General features: G+C 39.3%; 1 protein-coding gene across 1 annotated transcript in view; it reads right to left on the bottom strand.

Moving 5' to 3' along the window:
* Nucleotides 1-20,947, bottom strand: part of ccdc33 (coiled-coil domain containing 33) — a 220,256-nt gene that overhangs the window by 94,167 nt on the left and 105,142 nt on the right. Inside the window, exons 6-9 of the mRNA XM_067973542.1 lie at nt 6,953-7,062; nt 3,665-3,766; nt 1,457-1,548; nt 249-369 (exon numbers count right to left, since the gene is read on the bottom strand). Of these exons, the coding sequence (XP_067829643.1) occupies nt 249-369; nt 1,457-1,548; nt 3,665-3,766; nt 6,953-7,062 (425 nt within the window). The remainder of the gene's footprint in view (nt 1-248; nt 370-1,456; nt 1,549-3,664; nt 3,767-6,952; nt 7,063-20,947) is intronic.

The raw sequence follows: 20,947 nt of genomic DNA, 5'->3' as shown, positions 1-20,947 counted from the left end.
AAAACTAAAAGGTACAAAGAAATTGGGGGACAATTTCCGTCGGGTTCTCCCGATCGCCCTGCGTAAATTTGGCCCCATTTCCCCGGGGAATTCCGGCAGCTTTCTACCGAAGATCTCCCACGGAAATTCCAGGCGATTGGGTTTGTATATGAGGAAGAGTAAGGGGGAAATTACTGAAGTCTCTCTGACTCAACCACATCAACAGTCCCGGGCACACTGGGACACCTTGACGTGAGCAGGTCACCTACCTGTGGGTGACCTTGGTTGGTGCTGTGAAGAACATCAAAAAAGGACTGGTGTAGATTCGGGTACTTTATTGTGGTGACATTAATGCCAGCCGGCCTGGGCGTCTTCATCAACATTGCATCTCTGTTTTAAAAAAAAAAATCTATTAATGTCTTTACGTCTATCATACTTCAAAAAATCCAACCCCACCTGCATTGTTATCCTTCTTATGGATTCCTTTTGTGCTGCACACTCTTCACCAGCCACTCCACTGCTCCCAGCCTTGCCCTAATGACGCTTTGCAGCTGGTTGCTAGGAGGCTTTACAATATTGACGCTCATTAACTCATCGCTCAATTTCCCCACACTCCTTGTGGGGAAGGAGCTCGTCTCTCCTGAGAGCCAGGCTTAAATTGGGCAAGCCAGTCTCGCGGTGAACGCCAGGCAGGGGCCCAAGCTGCTCCACCATTACTTATTGATCCACCTCGTGGTCTTCACTACTCTGCTCTCCTTTGGTGGGACTTGGCCTTTCACCTAGGTTTCTCAATTAACGTACATCAATCTACAAGAACACATTACATATAAATAATGATGCTCCACAAAATAGGCTGTGCTGTGTCTGCATTGATTTTAATTGAGAGACTTAGGTGAAGGGTCAAAGCCCACCAAAGGTGTGAAGATTAATAAGTAATGATGGAACAGCTTGGGTCCCTACCTGGCGTTCACCTCGAGGCAGATGTATGCATACACACATTCTGGATATAGTGCTTGATCTTGTAAATAGCTAAAGTGAATGCTAGATCCAACTGATAACTAAAGCCAAAGCCAAGTCCTGAGTACAGTTTTCATATCTCTCTGGCAATCATTGTAACCATTAGCGTAGACGTGACTGTAGTGTGCTCAGACTCCATGACAACCACTGCCAGTCAGTTCGAATATCAGAAAGATATCTTGAGAAATCCAGGCCTCGGAGATGGAGCAGCTGTTGGGAACGGTTAGTCAGAGATTTTAAACCTCATTGTCATTCGGCGCCTCGCACTCCAATTTTGAGCATTACATCCAACTCGCAGTGAGCGTTACAAGACGCTTCACGGCACATTGTCCAACGCAACGAGGTTCTTTCACATTTGAGCGCTGGAGTCAGCTTGCACCCTGTGTGGTTCTGTGAATTGTGTAGGGATATTGTAACTTCAGGTATTAAGCAGTGAGATTGTTGTAATGTAGACACTTACTTGTAGGACTCATAGTCGGGTACTATTCTAGCCACCGCAAGGAGTGGGCCCGAGGGATCCTTCAGTGGATTCTCCACAGCTCGAAGAAGAACCTGACAGCAACGTAAAGCCATTTAGTAAACAAGATGGAGTATCCCCTTAGCCCTCTCCTTCAACCCGCTGACCTATCCCAAACTCCTGGACGCCATACCCCTGCGACTTCATCACTACTGAAATAAAAACAGAACTTGCTAGAATTACACACAAGGTCAGTCAATTTAAGAAGGGGAAATACAGGTTAACATTCTCTTGCACCAAACCCATCAACCATTTCTCTCCCAGATGCTGACTGACCGATTGTGTCCTTCCGGCATTTTCTGTTCCTTCCGATTTCCAGCAGTCCTTCGGACAATCTTCTCCATCGTTCGACCGTTACTAGTGCCTTTACAAAGCACTTACATAGAAGCCCCGACTTTAAGGTGGGGCGCATTTGGGACGGACAGGGTGCTGGGGCAGATGGGAAACCCCTCCCCCCCCCGCCCCATACAGAGGTCAGGTGAGGTCGGGTTGCCAACTTTGGTTGAACGTATTCCTGAAGGTTTCATCACTGATGTCCTTCCTCCAACCGCCCGACCTTTGCACTCCTGCCCTTGGTCGACTGGTCACCCAACATGTCCATCCTTGCGACGCACTGCTTTCCCAGGCCAGTCGGAAAGTAAACAGACTCCAGGGGTTTCGCTCGCAGCAGCGTCCAGGAGATTAATCTTTCATTTCTGGTAGACTCCCAGTGCAATCCTGGAGGGTTGGCAACCTTAGCATGAGGCCTGGCGCCATTTTAACTCCCGGGCCTCACTTAAATAGCGCCGAGCCGTCTCCCGCCCGAAACCAGCGGGAATGACGTCAACGCCAGTGGGCGGGAGCGGGAATTGGGGCATGAGTTGACGCCATCGGGGACCCAAGGGGATGGTGATCGGCATATGGTTAGTGTTGGGGGGGGGTGAGGGCCAGGGAGGCCCAAGGATCCCTTGCGGGATGTGCAGGAGAATTCCTGCTCCTCCTGGCCCACAAGGAGTCCTCGCAAAAACCTGTTAAAAAGAACACTTACCTCGGCCTCTCCCTGGACGCTCCCTCGTCTCCCGCCGGGTTTCGGGCCCCCCGATTGCTGCAGTTAAAATGGCGGCGCGGCACCGATGACATCATCAGGCCGCGACGGCAACCTGTCAAGCAGAGCCCCGCCTGCGGGCGGCCCTCCAAATTCTGCCTGGTTAAAATGGTGGGGGTGGGAGGGGCAGGATCGTGTCGGGAACGCACCTCGACACCCCCCCCACTGCCGCCATTTTGAGGAAACTCCCCTCCCGCCCCATCAGGGCTACAATGTGTGTACAGAAATTTCTGTCTAGGCTCTTCCCCCTTTTGCTCGGTGGGGCCTGTAGTTGGGATCTGCCCTGCGACGCAGAGGCTCAGTTAGCTGAATTAGTGGAATGGGCGACGGACAAATTCTCCCGCATTGGTTCCTTGCGAAACCAGTTCCCTGAATCCGATGGCGCCTTTACAGACCCACGTCATCGACGGTGGAGAGCCCGGGGCCGTCGGTGACGCCCATCAGCCGCACAACCTCAGTGTAAAAAAAAAAGGGGGTCTGACAGGCCAACCTGAGGATTCAGACAGGAGCATTTGATAATGATTGAATTTGTAATGCTTTTAACGCCTCGGTTGCCATGGCACCAGAGGAATCAGCAGGCACAGGGAGGTGAGGGGGGGCCGCGGTGGCCTGAAATTACACCGTGGATACAAACATAAGATGTGTTCATCTCAAGCTCCTCCCCCTCGATTCTGTTTTCAGAGGCGTTAACCCATTAATAGAAACGGGATAGTATGAAAAGTTTACAAAGCAACACAGTAATCTGACATTAATAACCCAGAGTGTACTTTCTGGATCAGAGCAATTAACAGTCACACTAACTTAACATCTGCATGCATTAATATTAATATCCTTTGAGTAACAGATGCCCTTCTCAGTTTTCTAAATACATGTTTAGCGTTATCACATCTGTAAATAAGGTCGCTTTTTAAAGCGAATATTATTTTGTACAAATGGAGAATTGTGGCTAACCCACAGTGGAATCGCCTAGATTAATATCAGAATTCTTTCAATGATCCTTTGGTGTGGTTTTTTTTTTCCAAATACGTTATTTCGTCGCACACGTCCGATTTCAGTGCGGGTCCCACCTCGAAGCCAGTGAAAGCGAACCCTTCCTGCCGAGGAATGACGCTGCCTTTTCGGACGACGGTGGCATATAAACGAACGCCAGATGGGACGCAGGGGTGGGGCTGGAGTTGGGGGGGTGGGGGTGTGGGGGGTGGAGTTGGGAGGGAAAGAGGCACAAAAAATAAAATCAACATCAATCAGATACCAATAAACATGGGGATTGATCGCAGTGCCAGCTCCAATAGGGAAGCCCCAGAATGACAATTCAAGATGGATGGAGTCTCGAACGTAATTCAAACCAATGTGTGTACTCACTGATACTCACACCACATATACCACACAGATACTCACAGCACATATACCACACAGATACTCACAGCACATATACCACACAGATACTCAGCACATATACCACACAGATACTCATAGCACATATACCACACAGATGCTCATAGCACATATACCACACAGATACTCACACCACATATACCACACAGATACTCAGCACATATACCACACAGATACTCATAGCACATATACCACACAGATACTCACAGCGCATATACCACACAGATACTCACAGCACATATACCACGCAGATACTCATAGCACATATACCACACAGATGCTCACAGCACATATACCACACAGATACTCACAGCACATATAGTTCATACCACATATACCACACAGATACTCATAGCACATATACAACACAGATGCTCACAGCACATATACCACACAGATACTCATAGCACATATACCACACAGATACTCAGAGCACATATACCACACAGATACTCACAGCACATATACCACACAGATACTCATAGCACATATACCACACAGATACTCAGAGCACATATACCACACAGATACTCACAGCACATATACCACACAGATACTCACAGCACATATACCACACAGATACTCATAGCACATATACCACACAGATACTCAGAGCACATATACCACACAGACACTCAGAGCACATATACCACACAGACACTCAGAGCACATATACCACAGAGCCCAGGCAAATAGCATAGGTGCATTTAAGGAGAAGCTAGATAAGTACATGAGGGAGAAGGGACTAGAAGGACACGCTGTAGGAGGCTGCACCATTTGTTTCACTAATTGCTTGACTTTGTTACTGTTACTGCTTTTAATATTATATTTAATAATTGTATAAAATTAATTATGTATATAGTAAAAGAAACACAGGCTTAAAAACAGTACAGCTGGAACATTGTGCTCTAGTCAAGGATAGAAACACCGTCAAATCCCTGTCCTGATTCACAGTCACATTCAGGCATTCCCTAGAGATGAGCTTTAGCAAGTCAACCAAGAAACCACATTAATGCAGATTTTTAGAGGCTGCTCCACCCCACCCCCTCCCGTCCCACCCCTCCCTAAACCTCCCCACCTCTCTCTGCTCCTTTTAAGACGCTCCTTCAAACCTACCTCTTTGACCAAGCTTTCGGTCACCTGCCCTAATATCTCCTTATGTTGGCTTGGTGACAAATTTTGTTTGATAATCGCTCCTGTGAAGCGCCTTGGGACGTTTTACTACATTAAAGGCGCTATATAAATGCAAGTTGCTGTTGTTGTTGAGAGCAGGAGAAAGGGAAATTCGGGATGGGCAATAAATGCCGGCCTCGCCAGCGACGCCCACATCCCACGAATGAATATAAAAAATAATGATTATATAGCACATTTCTCAGGACCTCCCAAAGTGCATACAATAAATTACTAGTGCAATACAATTACTGTTATGAAGTGAATTCCGCAGCCATTGTGTGCACAGTAAGGTCCCTCAAACAGCAATTGAATAAATAAGCAGTTAATCGATGTTTGGCAGCGTTGGCTGAGGGAGGAATATTGGCCAGGACACCAAAAGATCTCCTCTCTCTTCTTTGAATCGTGCCATGGGATCTATAACATCCACCTGAACTGACGGAGCAGGCAGATGGGCCTCAGCTTAACATTTCATCTGAAGGGGAAGGCATTTCCAGCAGGGCAGCACTCTCTCAGTCCCGCACTGGAGGGTCAGCCTTGACCATGAAGTACTGGAGTGGGACTCGAACCCACGACCTTCTGACTGAGGTGGTACCAACCGAGCCAAGCTGACCCATTCTAAGCACAGAGAAGTGAACTGAATTTCAGCGTTAAGGACAGAAAATGCTGGAAGTGCACAGGATCTGAAAGGGAAAGGTGGGCTGACAGCATTAACCCGTAATTCTCTAGCTGACCCATGAATGCTGGCCGATTTCTCCCCTGAGCCCATGAATGCTGAGACTCACTGCAGCTTTCTCACTGCACGCCTCAGCACAGGCCAGTGATGGAACCTGGCCTTTCCTGGTGTATATGGGTCCGTGCTGCATCACACTGGATCCCTCAACTATTGGAAACATCTTCTATCTAGCCTCTCCCATCTTTTCATAATTATTTATAACTTCTATCATATGTTCTGGGCACCGCACTTTAGGAAGGATGTGAAGGCCTTAGAGAGGGTGCAGAAAAGATTTACTAGAATGGTTCCAGGGATGAGGGACTTCAGTTACGTGGATAGACTGGAGAAGCTGGGGTTGTTCTCCTTAGAGCAGAGAAGGTTGAGAGGAGATTTGATAGAGTTGTTCAAAATCATGAAGGGTCTAGACAGAGTAGATAGAGAGAAACTGTTCCCATTGGCAAAAGGGTCGAGAACCAGAGGACACAGATTTAAGGTGTTTGGCAAAAGAACCAAAGGCGACATGAGGAAAAACTTTTTTACACAGCGAGTGGTTGTGATCTGGAATGAGCTGCCTGAGGGAGTGGTGGACGCAGATTCAATCGTGGCTTTCAAAAGGGAATTGGATAAGTACTTGAAGGAAAAAAAACTGCAGGGCTACGGGGATAGGGTGGGGGAGTGGGACTAGCTGGATTGCTCTTGCAGAAAGCCAGCACGGGCTCGACGGACCTAATGGCCTCCTTCTGTGCTGTAACCATTCTATGATTCTGTATTACCTCCATAGAAAGAAAAGAAAGAACTTGCATTTATATAGCGCCTTTCACAACCTCAGGATGTCCCAAAGCACTTTACAGCCAATGAAGTACTTTTGGAAGTGTAGTCACTGTTGTAATCTAGGAAACAAGGCAGCCAATTTGCGCACAGCAAGATCCCACAAACAGCAATGTAATAATGACCAGATAATCTGTTTTTAGCGATGTTGGTTGAGGGATAAATGTTGGCCAGGGCTCAGGAAGAGCTCCCCTGCTCTTCTTCGAATAGAGTCATGAGATCTTCCACATCCACCTGCAGAGCTTACCTGTATCAATTCGATATGGTAATGATGAAACATCTGCAGGTAGGTGACAGGTACACGGTAGCTGGCCAACAGCTCTTTGGTTCTGCTGTCTGCAATATTCAGGATCACCACTGTGGAGCAATGAGATAAAAGCAAGACAACATTTCTACCGCAAACTAAACACTGCACAAAAAGTAAAATGGGAAGCTACACACATCTAAATCCAAGGAGACTGTTAGGAAGGTAAGTTCTGTAATATTACATTGATTCTGTGCCCAGTGGCATTTAGGCAAACACTTGCCGTATATTAAAAGCTAAATGTTACACACTCACGGCTAACCTCAAGATTACAAAGGACACTTTGCTGCACACATTACAGCTGCAGCAGGTAATCCAGAAGGCAAATGGAATATTGGCCTTTATTTCTAGGGGATGGAGTATAAAAGCAGGGAAGTCATGCTACAACTGTACAGGGTGCTGGTGAGACCACACCTGGAGTACTGCGTACAGTTCTACTGCCCTTATTTAAGGAAGGACATACTTGCATTGGAGGCAGTTCAGAGAAGGTTCACTAGGTTGATTCCGGGTATGGAAGAGTTGTCTAATGAGGAAAGATTGAACAGGTTGGGTCTATCCTCATTGGAGTTTAGAAGGATGAGAGGAGATCTTATTGAAACATACAAGATTCTGAGGGGACTCGATAGGGTAGATGCTGAGAGGATGTTACCCCTCATGGGGGAATCTAAAACTAGGGGGCATAGTCTCAGAATAAGGGGTCGCCTGTTTAAGACGGAAATGAGGAGGAATTTCTTCTCCCAGAGGGTCGTGAATCTTTGGAATTCTTTACCCCAAAAAGCTGTGGAGGCTGAGTCATTGAATACATTCAAGGCTGAGTTAGACAAATTTTTGATCAGCAAGGGAGTCAAAGGATACGGGGAAAGGGCGGGAAAGTGGAGTTGAGGTAAAAATGAGATCAGCCATGATCTCAGTAAATGGCGGAGCAGGCTCGAGGGGCCGAATGGCCTACTCCTGCTCCTATCTCTTACGGTCCTATTACAGTCCATTAAGCTCAACCCTCAAGATGTCAATACCATACGAAAATGACAGGCAGGAAAAGACCAGCTGAACCATCAAGCCTGCCCCAAACCCAACCTTACATTACAATTTCGCCATTTTTATATCTTTCGAACCACCACTAACCAAGACTAACAGACTGGTGTTTAGCACTATCCAGACATACAATGAATTATTATGGCTAGTTACAGGTAACTTAATCTCTAAATGTGAACTGCGTGTGACCTGGCCTTAGAAGCAGACTGCTCACGAGCTCTGTACAGAAATTGTACCGTTAACCATCTACAGAAATCCAAGGCTTAGGTGTTCAACCATAGAGGTTAATATAAAACTGGAATTTCATATAAAGGAATTCTTTTCATACAAGATGGATTCCTTTACTAACCCTTGGAGCCACCTCAACCCCAAAATGTTCACATCAACCTCCCCCAAGACTGATGTCATTCGTTGGTCATTAAACAGCTGACAAGCACAGGTTCGACACAGTTTATAGGGAACCATCAGTTCAGTACAGCATTTAAAGACATTTTCTTACTTCATCAAGTATCAGTGTTTTAGATCAGATTGAGTAGAGTTTATGGCTTAACAATCAGAACCTGAGAATCTATCAATTAAACAACCAGTTAGATCCAAACTATTCAAGCCAATTGTCTTCAAAATGGAGTTTGTAAGCTCGCAGGAGATGCTGAATGTTGAGTTGTTATTAACCTAATTCTGGTTTATTTTTCATTTGATGTTGGATTTTCTTGAACCCTGAAACAAGTTCAACAATACAAATTCTTCATATCTGAGATAAGAAACTCAGTTTGCAGTGGAAACCTGCACTCTAAGGCGGATCACTTGGCACCTCTATGTCCCCCTCACCCCCCCAAGTTAATTTTGAGTACGGCAAAGAGCACTCGATGCAAATCCACTGAAACAATCTCTAACACATGGGATTTCATTCTAGATGAGATGAGAAAGCACAGACAACATCAATAGCACAGCAGGGGAAGAGACAGCAACTTAGGAATTAATACTTCAAGGAATGCATCAAAAAACAAACAAGCTTTTAAAGTTTGTCCTGAAAATCCATCAATTTATGAAACATTCAGTGATTGCAATAGTCCTTAACTTCACAGACATGGAAACATGGGAACAGGAATGTACGATTTGGCTCGTTGTCTGACAGGTTGCATAGACTCAGCTTGTATTCCCTTTAGTATTGAAGATTAAGGGGTGATCTAATTGAGGTGTTTAAGATGATTAAAGGATTTGATCGGGTAGATAGAGAGAAACTATTTCCTCTGATGGGCGAGTCCAGAACAAGGGGGCATAACCTTAAAATTAGAGCTAGGCCGTTCAGGGGTGATGTCAGGAAGCACTTCTTCACACAAAGGGGAAATCCCCCACAAAAAGCTGTTGAGGCCGGGGGTCAATTGAAAATTTCAAAACTGAGATTGATCGATTTTTGTTAGGCAGCGGTATTAAGGGTTACAGAACCAAGGTAGATAGATAGAGTAAAGATACAGATCAGCCATGATCTAATTGAATGGCAGAACAGGCTCGAGGGGCTGAATGGCCTCCTCCTGTTCCTCATTTTGTAATTTCGATTCCCCACTTTCTCCACCCTTACTTCCTAACCCTTGTCTCCCTTTCAAACACTCGGTTGATTTTGGACATGTCCTCACTGGAAAAGAGAAGGTTGAGAGGTGATATAATTGCTGTTTTTAGGATTGTGTAAAGGGATTAGACAATGTAGGACCACGACAAGCCATTTGAGCTTGTCCAGAGGACGCGGCCCGCACTTGAAGGGGAGCAGATTCAAAACAATATTTCAATGAGTGAGTGGTGAATCCATGGAACAGGCTCCCTCAGGAGATGATGGATGCAGTTAGGATTAATTCATTCAAATGCAAATTAGATCAATTTCTTTCTGGAAACAACATTCTAGGATAGAGTACATGAATAATTTGAGACATGACACGTGGTGAGTGCAACATGCTCGGGAGGTTCCCAATGCTCTCCACCACTGGGGGTTTTCCTCGCCTCATGTCTGGGTCTGTTGTAGACTCATTGATAGAGATTGATTGCTCTGATTAGTCAACAACTCCATTATCATTGGATCATGCAACTACCAGGCTGGTAGAAGGGGAAGTAGATGGACTTTGGTCTTTCTTTGTCAAGCAATTCCTGTGTTCCTAATTTTCATCCCGGACGATATTCCCCCTTCTGATCACCACGCTGTGACTCTGGTGGGGTCAGTAAGTTCACATTCTCACTATCCTGCTCTATTCCCAACATTAGAGAACCCTTTGTGTGAAGCCATTTTTTCCGGATTTCCTTTTAATCGGCTTAGTTCATTTTTGAAGATTATTTCCATATTTTTTAAACGGAGAGAAAATGTGGATATCGTAAAAGCTGCAAAACTTACTCAGTACTCGAAAGTGAAAATATAAATACAGTGTTTAATTTTTTTTGGTTGGGCAACAGCTGGATTTATTGAAGAGGAAAGATGTTTTTTCTATTACACTGGAGATTTCTCTCTTTCATCAAGTCTGATGTAGGTCAGCATCACTCACAAAAGGACCACTTTCATCAAGATTATTAAAGTGCTCCGTTTTGCTTTCTGATTGACTCGAGAGCTACAAAATTCATTGAAGATTCTGAACACTAGGAAATTCTTACCGTTTGGTATTTCCATGAAATTGTATTATTACTTAGCTTAATATGAAGAAATTAACTCACATCCTTGAGGGTCACCCTAACCCATAACCCTAACCCGCAGCCCATAACTGTAACTTGAAAACCCTCACCGCCTAACCTTAACCCTGAACCAAACCACCTCACCCCTGAATGTGACCCTATGCCCCAACCCTGACCCTGATCCTAACCCCTAACCCCAACCCTAACACCCTAACACGCTAAATCTAACTCCCTAACCCTCTACCCCAACACCTTGGGGATAGAATTTGAGTTAGGGTTAGTTACATTAACCCCGGTGCAGTGTCACTAACCCTAACTCGACCCCATACCCTACTCCTAATATCAATCCTTAACCCTTAATCCTAATGCGGTGTAACTAACCCTAACCCTAATTCAGTGTCACTAACCCTAACCCAAACCCTAATGCACTCACCTTAACACAAACTCTAATGCACTAACCCTAACCCTAATGCTAAAGCCCTGATCCATACCCTAATACCTAACCCAAATACACAACACCCTAACCCCAAACACTGACCCTAACCTTTAACCCCTAAGTCTAACATTCTAAACCTAATACAATAACGCTAATAACCTAAAGCTAATACCAAAACCCCAAAGCAGTGTACCCCAATACTAATTCCTATCCGTAACCCTGAACCCCACCACCTAACCCCAACCCTAATGCACTAACCTTAACCCTAACCCTAATGCACTAACCTTAACCCCACCCTAATGCACTAACCTTAACCCCACCCTAATGCACTAACCTTAACCCCACCCTAATGCACTAACCTTAACCCTAACCCTAATGCACTAACCTTAACCCCACCCTAATGCACTAACCTTAACCCTAACCGTAATGCACTAACCTTAACCCCACCCTAATGCACTAACCTTAACCCCAACCCTAATGCACTAACCTTAACCCCAACCCTAATGCACTAACCTTAACCCCACCCTAATGCACTAACCTTAACCCTAACCCTAATGCACTAACCTTAACCCCAACCCTAATGCACTAACCTTAACCCCACCCTAATGCACTAACCTTAACCCCAACCCTAATGCACTAACCTTAACCCCACCCTAATGAACTAACCTTAACCCTAACCCTAATGCACTAACCTTAACCCTAACCCTAATGCACTAACCTTAACCCTAACCCTAATGCACTAACCTTAACGCTAAAGCCCTGATCCATACCCTAATACCTAACCCAAATACACAACACCCTCACCCCTAATACTGACCCTAACCATTAACCCCAAACCCTAAACTAATATCGTGTAGCCTTGGCTCTAACACTAGCCCTAACCCAAAACCTAGCCCCAAGCCTAGCCCCAGCCCTAACCCCCTAATACGAAACACCCGAATTCACTAAACCCCTAGGGGGAAAAATTGGATAATGGTCCGTTTCGGGCGGGAGTAGCACGATGCGCTCGTACCCCGCGCCCAATGGACCCTCCGCAGGCAGGACGCAAGTTTGGACCCACCCGAGCACTTACCTGCGATCAGCCTTCCTTTCCAGGCCTTGCTCGTGGAATCAATGCAATTTGCACTTTCCACCACCACCTCTTAAAGGGAGGATGTTTCTTAGAAATCTCTTAAAGGTAGCTGGTACCTGTTATTTGCTGAAAATAACAGTCTGCTATCTGCACGGAGTCTGGGCAGAGATCAGACATCGCACATGTGAAACACAGATGCAGAGCCCATCCCTATGTTTACACACTGATGAGTTATGTTAAAACATTGAATAAAGGTTGCGCACTACTAAATCCCACATCCTCCGATCTGCACACCAGACCTCACCAATCTGCCGACCTGAGTTTGTACCAGGCCTGCGAGAGATCGTGCACCAAGGTTCTCTGCTGATGCACTAGAGACCTTCGTGCAAGAGGTGGACAGAAGGACGGACATCCTATATCCGCGGGGGGGGGGGTTTGGGGGGTGCGGGTGCAAGAGGCCCTCCAGACATTTGCCCAAAAGGCAGTGGGAGGCAGTGGGGGATGAATCAATGCCAGGTGCACAGCATCATGAACATTGATGCAGTGCAGGAAGAAGTTCAATGCTTTGACACGAGTGGTCAAGGTGAGTGAGGTCAACTGTCAAGTCGTGTCTCCTACCAACTGCACCACTAGCCGCATCCATTGCTCCACAGACTACACCCCCCATCACCCACATACCAACAAACTCTTTCCATCAGTATTCAACTCTTCCAATCAGATGCTTCCTCTCACCCTTACACATTACCACTGTTTCAAGCCGCCCACCCACAATTCACAGGCCACACAAAGTGGCAGCTATTCAACCATGACAGGCACATCACCCAGACACACGTCCCGCTTTCTTGCAGGAGAAGGTGGCGCATATCAGGAGGCAGCAAGTGGCAGTGGCATTTAGCCCCTCGAGCTTGATCCGCCATTCAATGAGATCATGGTGGACCTGTGACTTCACTCCATATACCCGCCTTAGCCCCATATCCCTTAATACCCTTGGTTCACAGAAATCTATCAATCTCAGATTTGACATTAACAAGTGAGCTAGCATCAACTGCTGTCTGCAGACGAGCGTTCCAAACATCTCCCACCCTTTGTGTGTAGAAGCATTTCCTAACTTCACTCCTGTACATCCTGGCTCTAAATGTTAGGCTATGTCCCCTCATCCTAGTATTCAAGTCTAGGAGACCTCCAAAAACAGTTACAAATGTCTCGGCAGCCAGAAGCAATAATCCAGGCACTAACCTGTAAATCCTGCATGGTCCCTTTAAATAGCACAGGTGGGGGGGCTCCTCCAGGCACTCTAAGACACATTCAGATGGTCGGGGTTAAGACTGTGCGTTGAGTTGAGCGTTAAGTCCCAAAATGGTGTCTATCACTTTAGATCAGCGTTGCTCACTGATTGTTTCCATTTTCTCCTCACTTTACATGATTGCAGCGTTTGTTATCGGCGCCTGCCCTAACTCCTATACCAAGATGGCGTCTGCCGCACATCACGCAGGAAACGTGCGTGCGCATCCAAGATGCCATCTTGGATGTTGGAGAGGCCGTGTAACGCCGAAACAATGGGCGCTACACGGCCCAATTTAGCGCCCCCATACCCAAACCCCCAATACCCCAATTCACTAAAGCCCTAATATCCAAACCCCCCCGCAGTATCTTTAATTCCCCAAACCCCTAATAACCAAAACCCTTAATACCCTAATCCCCAAATCCCATAATAGGCTAATTCCTTAATACCCCAATCCCCTAATACGATAATACTAACCCTTTAAATTAAAATCCTTTAGAGTTCAAACCCTATCAAATCAAAACCTTTAAAGTTAAAACCTTTAAAGTAAGAACCCTTTTAACTTAAAATCTTTTAAACTAAAACCTTTTAACTTAAATCCTTTTAAGCTAAAGTTCTTTTAAGCTAAAACCTGTTAATGTAAAACCCGTTTAATTTTAAAACCTTTAAAGTTAAAACATTTTTGAGTTAAAACATTTTAAATTAAAACCTTTCAACTAAAACCCTTTTAAACCACAGCCTGTTAAAACTATTTAACTTAAAACATTTTAAGCTGAAACCGTTTAACTTAAAACCCTAATGCAGCCCCTTTAACCCTAAAACCCGAACACCCTTAAAACCATTTTAACCCATAAAACCCTTTTAACCCTAAACCCTTAGACTCTAATTCCCTAAAGCTAATACCCTATCCCTAATACCCTAACTCGAACCCTTTTAACACTAAACTCTTTGGACACTTAAATCCCGTTCAGCCCAAACCCTAATGCTAAAGTCCTCACCCCTAACACTGACCCTAAACATTAACCCCTAACCTTAACCCTAAAATAGTACAGCCTTGGCTCTAACACTAGCCCTAACCCTAAACCTAGCCCTAAGCCTAGCCCTAGCCCTAACCCCCTAATACCCTAATTCCCGAATATCTAAACCCCCTAATTCCCTAACCCTATATTAGGCTAATTCCTTAATAACCTAATCCCCTAAAACGATAATACTAACCCTTTTAAATTAAAAGCCTTTTTAATTAAAATCCTTTTAACGTCAAACCCTATCAAACCCTTTTAATTTAAAACCCTTTTTAGTTAAAACCCTTAAAAGTTAAAACATTTCAACGAAGAACCTTTTAACTTAAAAGGCATTAAGTTAAAAGGTTTTATCTTAAAAGGTTTTAGGATTATAAAGTTTTAAGTTAAAAGGTTTAAATTAAATGGGTTTTAAGTGAACAGGTTTTAGCTTAAAAGGTTTTAGTCTAAAACATTTTCAGTTAAAAGGGTTTAATTTAAATGGGTTTTAAGGTAATAGGCTTTAGTTTTAAAGGTTTTAACTGAAAAGGTTTAAGTTAAATGGGTTTTAAGTTAACAGTTTTTAGCTTAAAAGGTTTTAGCTTAAAAGGGTTTTAACTTAAACTATTTAAGCCAAATCCCTTTCAGCTAAAAGGTTCTAAGTTAAAATGTTTTAACTTTAAAGGATTTTAACTTTAAACATTTTAAGTTAAACGGCTTTTACATTAACTGGTGTTAGCTTAAAAGGTTTTAGCCTAAGAGTTTTTAAGTTAAAAGGTTTTAGCTGAAGTGGTTTGAAGTTAAAAGGTTTGAAGTTAAATGAGTTTTAAGTTAAAAGGTTTTAGCTTAAATGGTTTTAGCTTATAACTTATTAACTAACACTCTTTTAAGCTAAAACCCTTTAACTTATAACCTATTAACTAGAACCCTTTTAAGCTAAAATCGTTTCAGCTAAAATCTTTTAATGTAAAACTTGCTAACTTAAAACCTTTAGAGCTTAACCTTTTAACTTCAAACCCATTTAATTTAAACCTTTTAACTTAAAAGCTTTTAAGCTAAAACCTTTTAACTTAAACTCTTTTAAGCTAAAACCTTTTAACTTGAACTCTTTTAAGCTAAAACCTTTTAACTTAAAACCTTTTAAGCTAAAACCGTTTAACTTAAAACCTTTTAACTTAAAATCTTTTAAGCTAAACCCTTCTAACTTAAAACCTTTTAAGCTAAAACCTTTTAACTTAAAACCTTTTTAGCTTAAAACCTTTTAAGCTAAAACCTGTTAACTTAAAACCCGTTTAACTTAAACCTTTTATCTTAAAACCTTTTAAGCTAAAACCCTTTAACTTATAACCTATTAACTAGAACCCTTTTAAGCTAAAACTGTTTCAGCTAAAATCTTTTAATGTAAAACTTGCCAACTTAAAACCTTTAGAGCTTAACCTTTTTAACTTCAAACCCATTTAATTTAAACCTTTTAACTTAAAAAGCTTTTAAGCTAAAACCTTTTAACTTAAACTCTTTTAAGCTAAAACCTTTTAACTTAAAACCTTTTAAGCTAAGATCTTTTAAAGTAAAGTCTTTTAACTTAAAACCTTTTAAGCTAAAGCCTGTTAACTTAAAACCCTTTAACTTATAACCTATTAACTAGAACCCTTTTAACTTAAAACCTTTTAAGCTAAAACCTGTTAACTTAAAACCCATTTAACTTAAACCTTTCAACTTAAAATCTTTTAAGCTAAAACCCTTTAACTTATAACCTATTAACTAGAACCTTTTTAAGCTAAAACCCTTTTAAGCTAAAATCTTTTGATCTAAAACTCGTTAACTTCAAACCTTTAGAGCTAAAACCTTTGAACTCAAAATCCTTTAAACTTAAAACCTTTTAACTTAAAACACTTTAAGCTAAAACCTTTTAAGCTAAAACCTTTAAACTTAAGACCTTTTAACTTAAAATCTGTTAAATTAAAATTATTTAACTTAAAACCTTTTAACTTAAAACCTTTCAGCTTAAACCCGTTTAAGCTAAAATCTTTTAATCTAAAACTTGTTAACTTAAAACCTTTAGAGCCAAAACCTTTTAACTTAAAACCAGTTTAACTTAAACCTTTTAACTTAAAACCTTTTAAGCTAAAACCCTTTAATGTATTAACTTAAAACCTTTTAAGCTAAAACCTTTTAACTTAAAACCTTTTAAGCTAAAACCGTTTAACTTAAAACCTTTTAACTTAAAATCTTTTAAGCTAAACCCTTCTAACTTAAAACCTTTTAAGCTAAAACCTTTTAACTTAAAACCTTTTAACTTAAAACCTTTTAAGCTAAAACCTTTTAACTTAAAACCTTTTAAGCTAAGATCTTTTAAACTAAAGTCTTTTAACTTAAAACCTTTTAAGCTAAAATCTTTTAATTTAATACCCATTAACTTATAACCTATTAACTAGAAACCTTTTAACTTAAAACCTTTTAAGCTAAAACCTTTTAACTTAAAACCGTTTAAGCTAAAACCTGTTAACTTAAAACCCGTTTAACTTAAACCTTTTAACTTAAAACCTTTTAAGCTAAGATCTTTTAAACTAAAGTCTTTTAACTTAAAACCTTTTAAGCTAAAATCTTTTAATTTAATACCCATTAACTTATAACCTATTAACTAGAAACCTTTTAACTTAAAACCTTTTAAGCTAAAACCTTTTAACTTAAAACCGTTTAAGCTAAAACCTGTTAACTTAAAACCCGTTTAACTTAAACCTTTTAACTTAAAACCTTTTAAGCTAAAACCTTTTAACTTAAAACCGTTTAAGCAAAACCTGTTAACTTAAAACCCGTTTAACTTAAACCTTTTAACTTAAAACCTTTTAAGCTAAAACCCTTTAACTTATAACCTATTAACTAGAACCCTTTTAAGCTAAAACCGTTTCAGCTAAAATATTTTAATGTAAAACTTGCTAACTTAAAACCTTTAGAGCTTAACCTTTTTAACTTCAAACCCATTTAATTTAAACCTTTTAACTTAAAAGCTTTTAAGCTAAAACCTTTTAACTTAAAACCTTTTAAGCTAAAACCTTTTAACTTAAAACCTTTTAAGCTAAAACCTTTTAATTTAAAACCTTTTAAGCTAAAGCCTGTTAACTTAATACCCTTTAACTTATAACCTATTAACTAGAACCCTTTTAACTTAAAACCTTTTAAGCTAAAACCTTTTAACTTAAAACCGTTTAAGCTAAAACCTGTTAACTTAAAACCCGTTTAACTTAAACCTTTTAACTTAAAACCTTTTCAGCTAAGATCTTTTAAACTAAAGTCTTTTAACTTAAAACCTTTTAAGCTAAAACCTTTTAACTTAAAACCTTTTAAGCTAAAACCTTTTAACTTAAAACCTTTTAAGCTAAGATCTTTTAAACTAAAGTCTTTTAACTTAAAACCTTTTAAGCTAAAACCTTTTAATTTAAAACCTTTTAAGCTAAAGCCTGTTAACTTAATACCCTTTAACTTATAACCTATTAACTAGAACCCTTTTAACTTAAAACCTTTTAAGCTAAAACCTTTTAACTTAAAACCGTTTAAGCTAAAACCTGTTAACTTAAAACCCGTTTAACTTAAACCTTTTAACTTAAAACCTTTTAAGCTAAAACCCTTTAACTTATAACCTATTAACTAGAACCCTTTTAAGCTAAAACCGTTTCAGCTAAAATCTTTTAATGTAAAACTTGCTAACTTAAAACCTTTAGAGCTTAACCTTTTTAACTTCAAACCCATTTAATTTAAACCTTTTAACTTAAAAGCTTTTAAGCTAAAACCTTTTAACTTAAACTCTTTTAAGCTAAAACCTTTTAACTTAAAACCTTTTAAGCTAAGATCTTTTAAACTAAAGTATTTTAACTTAAAACCTTTTAATTTAAAACCTTTTAAGCTAAAGCCTGTTAACTTAATACCCTTTAACTTATAACCTATTAACTTGAACCCTTTTAACTTAAAACCTTTTAAGCTAAAACCTTTTAACTTTAAACCGTTTAAGCTAAAACCTGTTAACTTAAAACCCGTTTAACTTAAACCTTTTAACTTAAAATCTTTTAAGCTAAAACCCTTTAACTTATAACCTATTAACTAGAACCTTTTTAAGCTAAAACCCTTTTAAGCTAAAATCTTTTAATGTAAAACTTGCTAACTTAAAACCTTTAGAGCTTAACCTTTTTAACTTCAAACCCATTTAATGTAAACCTTTTAACTTAAAAGCTTTTACGCTAAAATCTTTTGATCTAAAACGCGTTAACTTCAAACCTTTACAGCTAAAACCTTTGAACTCAAAATCCTTTAAACTTAAAACCTTTTAACTTAAAACACTTTAAGCTAAAACCTTTAAACTTAAGACCGTTTAACTTAAAATCTGTTAAATTAAAATTGTTTAACTTAAAACCTTTTAACTTAAAACCTTTCAGCTTAAACCCGTTTAAGCTAAAATCTTTTAATCTAAAACTTGTTTACTTAAAACCTTTAGAGCCAAAACCTTTTAACTTAAAACCAGTTTAACTTAAACCTTTTAACTTAAAACCTTTTAAGCTAAAACCCTTTAATTTATTAACTTAAACTCTTTTAAGCTAAAACCTTTTAACTTAAACTCTTTTAAGCTAAAACCTTTTAACTTAAACTCTTTTAAGCTAAAACCTTTTAATTTAAAACCTTTTAAGCTAAAACCTTTTAATTTAAAACCTTTTAAGCTAAAACCTTTTAATTTAAAACCTTTTAAGCTAAAACCGTTTAACTTAAAACCTTTTAACTTAAAATCTTTTAAGCTAAACCCTTCTAACTTAAAACCTTTAAGCTAAAACCTTTTAACTTAAAACCTTTTTAAGCTAAAACCTGTTAACTTAAAACCCATTTCGCTTAAAACCTTTTAAGCTAAAACCTTTTAACTTAAAACTTGTTAAGCTAAAACCTGTTTAACTTAAAACCTTTTTAGCTAAAACCCTTTCACTTAAAACCTTTTAAATTAAAATTGTTTAACTTAAAACCTTTAGAGCTAAAACCTTTTAACTTCAAACCCATTTAATTTAAACCTTTTAACTTAAAAGCTTTTAAGCTAAAACCTTTTAACTTAAACTCTTTTAAGCTAAAACCTTTTAATTTAAAACCTTTTAAGCTAAAACCGTTTAACTTAAAACCTTTTAACTTAAAATCTTTTAAGCTAAACCCTTCTAACTTAAAACCTTTAAGCTAAAACCTTTTAACTTAAAACCTTTTTAAGCTAAAACCTGTTAACTTAAAACCCATTTCGCTTAAAACCTTTTAAGCTAAAACCTTTTAACTTAAAACTTGTTAAGCTAAAACCTGTTTAACTAAAAACCTTTTTAGCTAAAACCCTTTCACTTAAAACCTTTTAAATTAAAATTGTTTAACTTAAAACCTTTAGAGCTAAAACCTTTTAACTTCAAACCCATTTAATTTAAACCTTTTAAATTAAAAGCTTTTAAGCTAAAACCTTTTAACTTAAAACCTTTTAAGCTAAAACCGTTTAACTTAAAACCTTTTAACTTAAAATCTTTTAAACTAAAGTCTTTTAACTTAAAACCTTTTAAGCTAAAACCTTTTAATTTAAAACCTTTTAAGCTAAAGCCTGTTAACTTAATACCCTTTAACTTATAACCTATTAACTAGAACCCTTTTAACTTAAAACCTTTTAAGCTAAAACCTTTTAACTTAAACTCTTTTAAGCTAAAACCTTTTAACTTAAAACCTTTTAAGCTAAAACCGTTTAACTTAAAACCTTTTAACTTAAAATCTTTTAAACTAAAGTCTTTTAACTTAAAACCTTTTAAGCTAAAACCTTTTAATTTAAAACCTTTTAAGCTAAAGCCTGTTAACTTAATACCCTTTAACTTATAACCTATTAACTAGAACCCTTTTAACTTAAAACCTTTTAAGCTAAAACCTTTTAACTTAAAACCGTTTAAGCTAAAACCTGTTAACTTAAAACCCGTTTAACTTAAACATTTTAACTTAAAACCTTTTAAGCTAAGATCTTTTAAACTAAAGTCTTTTAACTTAAAACCTTTTAAGCTAAAACCTTTTAACTTAAAACCTTTTAAGCTAAGATCTTTTAAACTAAAGTCTTTTAACTTAAAACCTTTTAAGCTAAAACCTTTTAATTTAAAACCTTTTAAGCTAAAGCCTGTTAACTTAATACCCTTTAACTTATAACCTATTAACTAGAACCCTTTTAACTTAAAACCTTTTAAGCTAAAACCTTTTAACTTAAAACCTTTTTAGCTAAAACCTGTTAACTTAAAACCCGTTTAACTTAAACCTTTTAACTTAAAACCTTTTAAGCTAAAACCCTTTAACTTATAACCTATTAACTAGAACCCTTTTAAGCTAAAATCGTTTCAGCTAAAATCTTTTAATGTAAAACTTGCTAACTTAAAACCTTTAGAGCTTAACCTTTTTAACTTCAAACCCATTTAATTTAAACCTTTTAACTTAA

The sequence above is a fragment of the Heptranchias perlo genome, chromosome 38, assembly GCF_035084215.1.
Source record: "Heptranchias perlo isolate sHepPer1 chromosome 38, sHepPer1.hap1, whole genome shotgun sequence".
In the NCBI taxonomy this organism is placed as follows: domain Eukaryota; kingdom Metazoa; phylum Chordata; class Chondrichthyes; order Hexanchiformes; family Hexanchidae; genus Heptranchias; species Heptranchias perlo.
This window is presented reverse-complemented; position numbering and strand designations above follow the sequence as displayed.